Here is an 11,030-nt window from a genome sequence, read left to right as displayed (position 1 = left end):
CTTGCAAATTATTTCTTGACTGAATCGCCATTTAAAATGTTTGGTTCCTCTGAGTATCTGTTCTCCTTGGGTTTTATTTAAATGTTTTTTGCCTGGCTGGCGTGGCTCAGTGCTTGAGTGTCACCTTATGAACCAGGAGGTCACCAGTTTGATTCCTGGCCCAGGCACATGCCCAGGTTTCAGGCTTGATCCTCAGCAGGAGGCAGCCAATTGATGACTGTCTCATCACTGACGTGTCTCTCTCTCTCTCTCTCTCTCCCCCCCTCTCTGTGAAATCAATAAAAACATTTTGAAAAAGATTTTCCTTTAGTGTTGAAGGCCTCAAAGTCTCTTGCTCCCTGCTTCTATCTATCTTGAAGAGGTTACCAGAAGGTAGATGGGAGCCGCCATAGATGTGGGGGGATCTGCTTTAATGGCATGCTTTGCTTTGAAGGGAATAGGGCTGGAAGCAGGTGTTAGGATGGTCCCTGAAATGCTAATAAAAGGCAGCCCTTGTTCTGGAGCATAATACACCAATTACCTAGTCCTGAGACTAACTTTTTTTTTTGTACCTCACTCATTCACTATTTTATTTTGCTCATCCACAGCCAGATACTTAATGTAAAACAAGGAGACAAGAAAAGAAAGGGGGAGGAGTCAGAACTTCATTAATAGGCCTTCAATTAACACTGCTTTCCTGCCCCATATATGAATCTGCAACTCTGCCAAGGGGCTGTGACCTCGAGAGCTGCAGCCCTCTTCATAGTCCTGACTTGAGCCTTTCCCACTCTGCATCTCCAGGTGATGCTCTCCCACCTGCTTTCACTTTGCTCAAATCTGCATAATGGCTTTGCCCACTTTAACATTGTTGATGTACACTTTAGCCTTTTTGGGAAACTCATCTTCCAGTCCCCGATCATTTCTAGGAATGTGTTATAGGGGAAACATTTTATTAAACTTGATTGTTTAAATGTATGCTTCCAGCAATTCTGATGCATGTGGTCATCTGATGTCTAGAAAAGTTCTGGCAGTGAGCTTTCCCATCTTAATTATTGATAGAGTTTTTCTTCCCTCCATGAGTTTCCTCATCTTCAATAAGGGATTTATTATAATTGAAAGCCTTCCCACATTCATTACATTTATAGGGTTTCTCTCTAGTGTGAATTCCCTGATGCCTAGTAAGTCCACCACCAGATAAAGGCCTTGTAACAAAGATTACACTTACAGGGTTTTATTACAGTGTTCTCTGATGCATAACAAGATCTCCATTTGAAACCTTTTGCACGCTGACTGTATTCATAAGGTTTCTTCACTCAGTGTGAATTTGCAGATGCACAAGCTGTGATCACCGCTAAAAAGATTTCCCACAGTGGGTACATTCGTAAGGTTTCTCTCTAGAGTGAATCCTTTCATGTGCAACAAAAATGTCATGGCAGGAGGACTTTTATCATGAGCACACAAATATGGTTTCTCTCCAGTGTAAATTCTGTGATGCCTAGTAAGGTGACTCTGCCTGCTAAAGGCCTTTTTCACAATGCTTACATTCATTCATAGGGTTTCTGGACCATGTGTGTTTTCTCGTGTTTTCTAAGAGCTAATCGACCACTGAAGGCTTTAACACACATGGTACACTGATAGGGCTTCTCTCCAGTGTGTGTCCTCTGATGCACAATAAGGAGATATCTCTGGCTGAAGGCTTTAACACAAATTTTACACTTATAGGGCTTCTCTCCAGTGTGTGTTCTCTGATGAACAGTGAGGATGGATCTCTGGCTGAAAGCTTTTCCACAATGATTGCATTCATAAGGTTTCTCTCCTGTATGGGTTCGCTGATGTACAACAAGCTGTGATTGCTGCCGAAAAGATTTCCCACAGTGGTTGCAGTGGTAGGGTTTCTCACCAGTGTGTGTTCTCTCGTGCTTTCTAAGAGATGACCCATCACTGAAGGCTTTCCCGCAGTCAATACACTCATACGGCTTCTCTCCAGTGTGTGTTCTCTGATGCAGAATGAGGTGAGATCTCCATTTGAAACTTTTTCCACAATGACTGCATTCATAAAATTTCTTCTCTCCAGTATGAGTTCGCAGATGCACAAGAAGCTGTGCTCGCTCCCAAAAAGATTTCCCACAGTGGTTACATTCGTAGGGTTTCTCTCCACTGTGAATCCTTTTATGTGCAACAAAGTCAGAGCTACGGCTGAAGGCATTTCCACAATGAATACACAAATAAGGTTTCCCTCCAGTATGAATTCTCTGATGCCTAGTAAGGTGACTCTGCCTGTTAAAGAACTTTCCACAGTCATTACATTCATAGTGTTTCTCACCCGTGTGTGTTCTCTCATGTTTTCTAAGAGCTGACCGACCACTAAAGGCTTTAACACACACGTTACACTGATAAGGCTTCTCTCCAGTGTGTGTTCTTTGATGCACAATGAGGAGATATCTCCATTTGAAAGTTTTTCCACAATGATTGCATTTATATGGCTTCTCTCCATTGTGTGTTCTCTCGTGTACAAGCATAGAACAGCTGACACATTTCCCACATAGATTATATGCACGTGGCTTCTTTCTGGTCTGGATGATGTCACAGTCAGTAACAGATGAGGTCATGCAGAAGGCATCACAGTCCTCCTGACATCCAGGATCACCAACAATGATTTCAGGTTGTACAAAGCATTCGTCACAGTCATACTGACTTTCTCCAAAATGCATTGGCTTGTTTTCATTCAAAGACATGCTGTGGTTAACAGCATTTCCATAGTCCTTACAATCATTGCTGTTCTCTGCCGAAAAAATTCTATTATGGAAACGAACAGCGGTACCATAGTTGAAAGAGTCACTCTTGACAGTATTGTCACAAGGCTTTTGATTTCCTGTTTCATTATTTGCAAGTTTATTCAAGTAAATGCTCTGAGGGAAGGCCCTTGCACTTTCAAGATTTTCACAGGGTTTCAGATTGCCCCAGCCTTTTTGATGATTAAAGAAAACTGAATTATGTTTCAAATTTTTAACTTGTGAGTTGAGCTTGTGCAAATGTGTTCCTGCTGGTAATGTTGGAGTTAGAAGGCTTACACTCAAATAACTTCCCCCAAGGTCAGGCTCACAACTTTCCTCTTGAATAAACACTCTTTCCTTTGAGATAAATACAATTTGACTCAAAGATTCCTCCTGGTGCTCCACTGGCTGGTTCCTCCAATCCTGCACTTCTCCTACCAACACAGACCAGGGGCTCTCCTCTACACAGTGTTCCATTTCCATATGGAAGAATGGTTCTTTCATAGCAATATCATCCTCAGAAGCCGATTCTTTCTTTTCAAGTGTAGTGTTCCAGTCTGAAAGAAATCCAAAATGCCTGAATTACTGCAGAAGCTTTAAAGGTGGAAGGGAGATGAAGGAAAACACCAAGTATGAGAGGTGTCTCTGGGTTTGTTTTGAGTCCATGGACTATAATTTCATGCAGGATGTAAAAGAGTGAGATGGATCAGCAAATAGGAAATCAGTGATGAAGTACAAAAAAAACAAGCAAAGGTAATGGAGAGTTGGTTCAGGAGAGCTGTTTCCCAGAGTGAGCAGGGAAATAAGAATAAGCATAAGAGCATAAAGGTTAAAGGAGAAATGCACAGAAATAATTGAGTCTGAAGATACATGGTCCTCAATAAGCACAAAAGATAACACATGTCCAGTTGCTGGGAACTATGACTATGGTACCTTACTTTAAAAATAGTGTTTGCAGTTGTGTTACAGGTAGAGCCACGCCAGCCAGGGCATCCCCTCTTTCTAAAAATCAATAAACAAAGCCATGGCTGGTGTGACTCAGTTGGTTGGAGCATTGTTCCATACAGCAAAAGCTGGTGGGTCTGATTCCCTGTCAGGGATATAACCAGGTTGCAGGTTCAACTCCAGATCAGGGTGCATAGAGGCAACCGATTGATGTTTCTCTCTCTCTCTCCTTTCCTCTCTCTAAAATCATTAATAATTTAAAAATCAACAAATAAAAATTTTAAAATAAAAATTTTTAAATATTCTACGCATAAACATAAAAGTGTTAATTAAAACAAAAAGACTGTTAAAACTAGCCCAATTAATTGGAGTGATGAACACGTTCTAAAATTAATTCTGGTGATGTGACTACACTACAAGCCTTTACATACTTTAAACGGGTTAATTGTATCTGATACAGCTGTTGAAAAAAATTCCAATTAGGCTGACACACTGGGACATACAAGGAGGTTGGTCTATGGGATGAGAAGACATGGGACAGCAGGTCCAGGAATGGAGATATAGTAGGAATCCTTCTGGAAGGAACAGGTGGCTGACACTTCCCAAGTTCTCACCATACTGCAGGATCATCTACAAGTCACGGGAATGTCCAGCACAAAGGAGGGGTGGATACCCAACTGTGGGGCAAAGAGCAGAGCTAAAGGGAGGCCTGAGGAGCTCCTTCCCCAAGTGGAAGCTATGACGAGGGGCTCATGGAGAAGAGGGGTCAGGAGAACCTGGGAATAAGACAGGGTGGCTGAGGGGTAAGGACCAAAGGGAAGATGGGAACAGAAGTAAACCCACGCCTAAGAAATGTGCAGACAACAGTGGCAAGTGTTCTCCCTGGGCTGCCTTGCTGGCCATGAGGAGGCAGCAGAGAATGCCTGAGGAAGCTCTCCACAAATGGCATCCCCCCTCCTCTGACCCAGTGAGGTCTCTGCTCAGGTTAACCGAAGGCTCTCACCTTGGGGAAGAGGTTCCTGCTCCGCCCTCCATGGGCTGTCACCTTGCTCCAGGCAGGAGATCACATCCACATTGGGGAGCAGGAGCCCTGGTCAATGGGGAAAAACATAGGACTTGATGCTCCACCCCTGGGGTCAGACACGAATGTACTAGGAGGGCCCCAGAGCCATTCCGGGGAAACAAGTCACAAACATGCAGTGGAGGCTGACTGAGCAGCAATACCTGGGATCTACATCTCAAAGGGACCCACTTCAGGGATGCTTCATCCCAGCACAAGCACACCCTCGGAAAGAGCCCCACCTTACCCAGGGAGACGAGGTGGCTGCACGTCTCCAGAGTCACATCTCGGTACAGTGTCCTCTGGACTGGGTCCAGCCGTCCCCACTCCTCACGCGTGAAGCTCACAACCACATCCTTGAAGCTCACAGGTGGCTGAAATATCACCCATGTTACCATGGGGCCCTGCCTCCCGGATGTGGAGGTTGGGAGGGCATGGTAGCAGAGGGTGGGAGATAGTGTATACTGGAGATAATGTCCAGAGCACCCATGGAGTTCCTGCCTTTGGGTGGTGCTCTGATCAGACACTGACCCAGTCCATGGCATTTTCACTTGAGTGCCTCCGTCTATCGCTGATCACACCAGTGATCCTGATTTTCTGTCTTGGGAAACAGGAATCCTGCAGAGATCCCCACCCACTGCTTCTTTACAAAATCATAGGGTTTTTTTTTTAAACTTACTTTTTAATCCTCAGCTGAGGATATTTTTTCCATTGATTTGTAGAGAGTGGAAGGGAGAGGAGAGAGAAACATCGATGTGAGAGAGACACATAGATTGGTTGCCTCCTACATGAGCCCCAACCAGGGCTGGGGATCGAGCCTGCAACTGAGGTAAATGCCCTTCATCAGAATCGAACCTGGGACCCTTCAGTCCACAGGCCAATGCTCTAACCACTGAGCAAAACTGGCTAGGGTCAAAATTAGACTTGAAGCCAGTCAAAGAGGGTATTCTAAATTAGGGGTGAGCAAAATACAGCCCAGGGAGAAATCACACTGTGGTGTGTTTTTAGAAGGCCAATGCCATGAGCTAAACTGTTTCTCCCCACAAATTCACATGTTGTATCCCTACCTCCCAATGTGACTGTATTTGGGGAGAGGGCCTTTACAAAAATATAGGTTAATGGGGGTCATAAGGACAGGGCCATACTGCAGTGGGATTGGTGTCCTTATAATACAAGAAGACACCAGAGGCTTCTTTCTCCACCATGTAAGAACACAGGGAAGAAACTACCTGCAAGCCAGCAATAAAGTCCTCACCAGAAAACAACCCTGGTGGGACCTTGATCTCAGGCTTTTAGGCTCCAGAACAATGAGAAAGTAAATGTTCAAGCCACACAGTTTGTAGTATTTTGTTAGAGAATCTTGAGCAGACTAATACAGCTAAGAATAGGTTTTATGTTTCTTAAAGAGCCGTGTACAAAAAGGCTATGGGACAGACTGTACGTAGACCACGGAACCTAAGACAGTTTCTACCACCTGGTCCTTTACAGAAAACACTGGCAGAGCTGGCTCTCAAGGAAGGCGGGCAGGCGAGGGACCATGTGCCCTGGGTACCAGGCCTGACTTGGCATCTCAGCTTCACACCTTAATAGCTGAACTCAGCTACTTGAACTTCTCAGGTGTGAGCTGCCCTAATGTGACCATGAAGACAGCAACCCACCTCAGGTAGTCTCACAAGATATGAGGGGAAGAGATGTGGCCCAGGGAACCAGGTGCAGGAGCCCCTAGGAGCCCCTGGTTCATTTACATAGGGAAGGTGCTGTACCTGCAGGGAGTCCCTGGGTCTTACCCAAAGGTATACAAGGCAGCACCATGGAGCTGTTGTGTGTGCCAGCCTGAGGAGGCGAGTGCTATTCCTGGGCCCATTTTACAGCTGAGGAGACTGAGAGGAAAAGAGAACAAAGGTCTCTAACTCACCTGGGATCGGACTGGCTGAGAATGCACATCCATTTCCTCCTCAGATGAGAAGCTGTCATGGAGAGGGCAGCTATCCTCAGGAGGCCGTGCTGGTGGTGGGGCACAATTAGGAATTCAGTACCCCCACACCCTCAAGTCCATCCCAACCCCCAAAAAGGAGAGGAATGTAACTGCTGAGGGACATTCCTTTGGAGTGTGAGGAGCAGAGAGGCAGGGCTCTGAGGTTTCCAGTGATGAAGTGGGCTCAGCCTGCTCAGGTCTGGGCTGGGGATGGAACTGGGCTGCCCCCAGGCTCAAGGTAAATGCCTAGGCATGGGCTAGGTTGTCTGAATTGTGAGCCCACAGATACACACTTTTCCCTCAACACACAGAGGGGCCAGTTTTTCCTGTCATTTCAAGAGAATGAATGGGGCTGGTAAATGCAGGGTGTCAAAACAATTGTATAATTTAAAAATATTCCAATGAAACATTAACTGGTTTGTAAAAAAAAAACCCACACACACAAAAAACAAACTTGTACAATTCTCAAACAACAGTGAAATATGACCTGGTTTCAAAAAAAAGTTGCACCACTTAAATATGTAACAATGAAACATCAGTTTCCAAAAATGGGGTGGGGAATGATTACAAGGAGGCTATAAGAATCCCCAACACAGCAAAGAACACTCTGAACGGGGGGTGTCGCCCACATGTACCCTCCCCTCAAGACATCCTGGAGGTATCACAATGCTGCAGCACTGCCTGGGGCAGAATTACAGAAAAGAGAGCCCAGAAGTAAAACCTCACTTACATGGTCAATCTGACAAACGAGGCAAGAATATAAAATATGGTGAAGACAGTCTCTTCAACAAATGGTGACGGGAAAAACAGGACAGATAGAGGCAAAAAAATGAAACTAGACCCACTTTCTAACTCCATATGCAAAAATAAATTCAAACTGGAATAAAGACTTAAATGTAAGACCCAAGACCATAGAACTTCTAGAAGAAAACACAGGCAATAAACTTTTTGACATTGTTCTTACCAATAATTTTTATTTATTTACTTTTTCTTTTAATCCTCACCTGAGGATATGTTCATTGATCTTAGAGAGAGGGGAAATTTAGGAGGGAGAGGGAGAGTGGGGAGAGACAGAGACACTGAGGCATCTACGTGAGAGAAACTGATCAACTGCCTCCTGTATATACCCCGACTGGGGGTCAAACCAGCAACACTTTGGTGTACGGGAACAACGCTCCAACCAACTGAGCCACCTGGCCAGGTCCTACCAATAATTTTTAGATATGGGTCCTAGGGCAAGGGAAACAAGAAGCAAAAATAAACAAATGGAACTACGTTAAACTATAAAGCTTTTGTGCTGTAAAGGAAACCATCAACAAAACAAAAAGGCAACTTACTGAATGGTTGAAGATATTTGGAAAGGATATATCTGATAAGGCATTAATATCCTATATATAAAGAATTCATGTGGCTCAACATGATCACTGCAGATTTACAATAGTTAAGATACGGAAGCAACCCAAGTGCCCATCAATAGATGAGAAGATAAAAGAATTGTAGTATGTACACACACACACAATGGAATATTACTTGGCCATAATGACTGAAATTGTACCATTCGCAGTAGCATGGATGGACCTAGAATGTATTATGCTAAGTGAACTAAGTCAGAGAAAGACAAACACCGTGTAACTTCACTTACATGTGGAATCTAAAAAACAAAACAAATAAAACAGAAACTCATAGATATGGAGAATAAACTGATGGTTGTCAGATGGGTGTGGGCACGGGTGAAAAGGTCAAAGGCATTAAAAAACAAACTCCCCATTATACAAATAATCAAGTGGACCCTGGCCGGTGTGGCTCAGTTGGTTGGAGTGTCATTCCATGCACCCAAAGGCTGTGAGTTCCAATCCTGGTCAGGGAACATAGCTGGGTTGTGGGTTTGATCCCAGGTCCGGGTCCACAGGGGAGGCAACTGATCGATGTTTCTCTCTCCCTCTCCCTTCCCCTCTCTAAAATCAATAAACACATCCTGTGTCGAGGATTAAACAACAACATAAAAGCAAACACTTGAATGAAAAGTACAGCATAGGGAATCCAGTCAGTAATATCCAAATAACTGGGTATGGTGTCAGATGGGTATTAGATTTACATAGGGTTTCACAAGGTACATGAATGTCGAATCACTATGTTGTACACCTGAACCTAATATTGTATGTCAACTATAATTAAAAAATAAATTTTTAAAAAAGAGGAACTTGAGAAAAAATTCACCAAGGCCTCATGACCATGGAGCAGGAAGCCAGCAGCTCTGCAGCCCATGGCCCTAAGCACAGTCACTCGGGTTGCCAGTTTCCCCTCCGATACACCCCTGCCCACTCCCCTTGCCCTCTTTCTTGTCATTCTTCATCTGGGGCCCATTTCTCAGCCCCTCTCACCTGGGTGCCCTGCCTTGTCCTGCTAGTTTCTGCACTGCAGGTGGTATGGGACTGCAGGGACACTGACCTTCCACTCCATCTCCATCCCCTACAGCGGCAAGTCCTGCTCTCACTCCCCCTTCAGGCCCTGCTCACCGTTACCCCTTCTGTGCAGAGAAACTTCGTGTTTTTTTTAATCCTCACCTGAGGATATTTTTTCCATTGCTTCTTCGGGGGGGGGGGGGGGGGCGAAGAAAGAGGGAAACATCGACATCAATGTGAGACACACTGATTGGTTGCCTCCTGCATGTGCCCCAACCAGGGCTGGGGACTGAGCCTGCAACCAAGGTATGTGCCCTTGACCAGAATCAAACCCAGGACGTTTCAGTCCACAGGCCAACACTCTAACCACTGAGCCAAACCAACTAGTGCTTCTTCTTTTAAAAATTTATTTTAGAGGCCATTTATTAAAGCTGGGGACATAAAACAAGAAAGGGCTGGGGAAATGAGCCTAGGTTGTTCTGTTTGGGCTCACTAAGAAGTCAGAGAAAAGGGGACCTTGGGGACAGGTTCAGAGGGTTTGCTGGAGACAAACTGGCACTGCCCATCGCTGCCCTAGATGCAAACCTCGTGGGGTCCCTTAGAATTAGGAGATGCATGCCTGTGGGGGAAAAAGGGAGGAGGGAGGCACAAGTGTGCTCCAGGGAGGGAGACCATGCACTGGGAACTTCGTTTTTAGGGAGTTTAAAGGCTGGGCATTTAGGAGAGGTCTTACCAAGAATCAATAGACTATTCATCAGCTTTATCCTGAGATTTATTCTGTCCTTGGGTGTGGTTGGCGAATGGCACTAGTTGGATTTCTGCTGTCTCCCTGAGTAGGAGATTTAAGCTATTTACCCTCTGGTTAGGGAGGGTAAATAGGCAGAAGATCCTCTCCAAGTGGCTCCCTCCAATTTCTCTGCCGAGGTTTTCCTTCTGGCTAGGCACACCCTTGTCACCAAGCTCCAGGTACTCACAGCTGAGACCCTGACAGAGTGACCAACACCCCGTTTTCCCTTCCTCACCACGGCCTCTCACTTATGGACACATGTGCACCACACCTAAGAAGGCTGCCCAAAACTCCAGATGATGCTATCTGGTTCTGACACTCCAGCCCATCCTCCAGGCAATCTCCTACTCCCTGTATCCACTTCCATCCTCCTTCCTTGTCTGGAGGTACCCAGGGGAGAGGTCTGAGAACACCCACTCTGCCTGCTTTCAAAGTCCCAGCTCTTGCCTCTGTTAGGACCCTAACAGACCTTAACCCCTCTGGGCCTGTTTCCTCATCTGTAGACTTTTGGAAGAATAGCAGTTCCTGCCTCATGGTGCCGCTGTGAGAATTAAATGAGTTGCTGTGAGAATTAAATGAGTTGCATTTATAAAGTTTAACACCATGCTGACACCCAGAATAGGCAGGGCACATTTAGTCCTACTGATTATACTTGGACATAAAATTCCCCTTCCCAATCTCACACTGGATCCAGGAAAGGGCTGGTTTTGCTGGGGACCCTGCAGGGCTGGGAGGAGGCTCTTCCTCTTTACTTTTCCAGTTTCCTTTCCCTTACTGTGGGGTGGGGTTTCAAGTGCTGCCGCAGGCTTCATGACAAGCCTAGACCTGCTCCCAGGCTGCAGCCTCAATTCAATAGAGCTGAGAGTGGTCAGGAATTCCTTCTCTCTTGTTCTGTGACCTTCTTGGCTCACTAGAAATGGAACTCTGGTGGGGTACCTCAGTTGGTTAGGGCGTCATCCTGACACACCAAGATTGTGGGTTCGATCCTGGACAGGGCACACACAAGAATCAGCCAATGATGCATAAATAAGTGGAACAACAAACTACCTCTCTCTCTCTTCTCTCTCGCCCTCCCTCCCTCCCCCCCTTCCCTGCTCTTTCTAAAATC

The 11,030-nt window shown here is 45.4% G+C and overlaps 1 protein-coding gene across 2 annotated transcripts; it reads right to left on the bottom strand.

Moving 5' to 3' along the window:
• Positions 1-264: 264 nt before the first annotated feature.
• ZNF544 (zinc finger protein 544) lies at positions 265-6,918 on the bottom strand. 2 transcript variants are annotated; one of them, XM_016215857.2, is made up of 4 exons: positions 6,674-6,918; positions 5,006-5,132; positions 4,702-4,788; positions 265-3,310 (listed from the first exon to the last, which is right to left on the bottom strand). In XM_016215857.2, the coding sequence occupies exons 1-4, from the start codon at positions 6,704-6,706 to the stop codon at positions 1,524-1,526; spliced, it is 2,034 nt and encodes a 677-aa protein (XP_016071343.2). In that variant the 5' UTR covers positions 6,707-6,918; the 3' UTR covers positions 265-1,523. The 2 variants fall into 2 exon arrangements, with proteins under 2 accessions (XP_016071343.2, XP_016071342.2); XM_016215856.2 differs by having other exon boundaries at positions 5,006-6,918.
• Positions 6,919-11,030: the final 4,112 nt, after the last annotated feature.

The sequence above is a fragment of the Miniopterus natalensis genome, chromosome 18 (genome assembly GCF_054644295.1).
Source record: "Miniopterus natalensis isolate mMinNat1 chromosome 18, mMinNat1.hap1, whole genome shotgun sequence".
Taxonomy (NCBI): Eukaryota; Metazoa; Chordata; class Mammalia; order Chiroptera; family Miniopteridae; genus Miniopterus; species Miniopterus natalensis.
The sequence above is the reverse complement of the archived record's forward strand: the minus strand, read 5'-3'. Positions and strand labels throughout refer to the sequence as shown.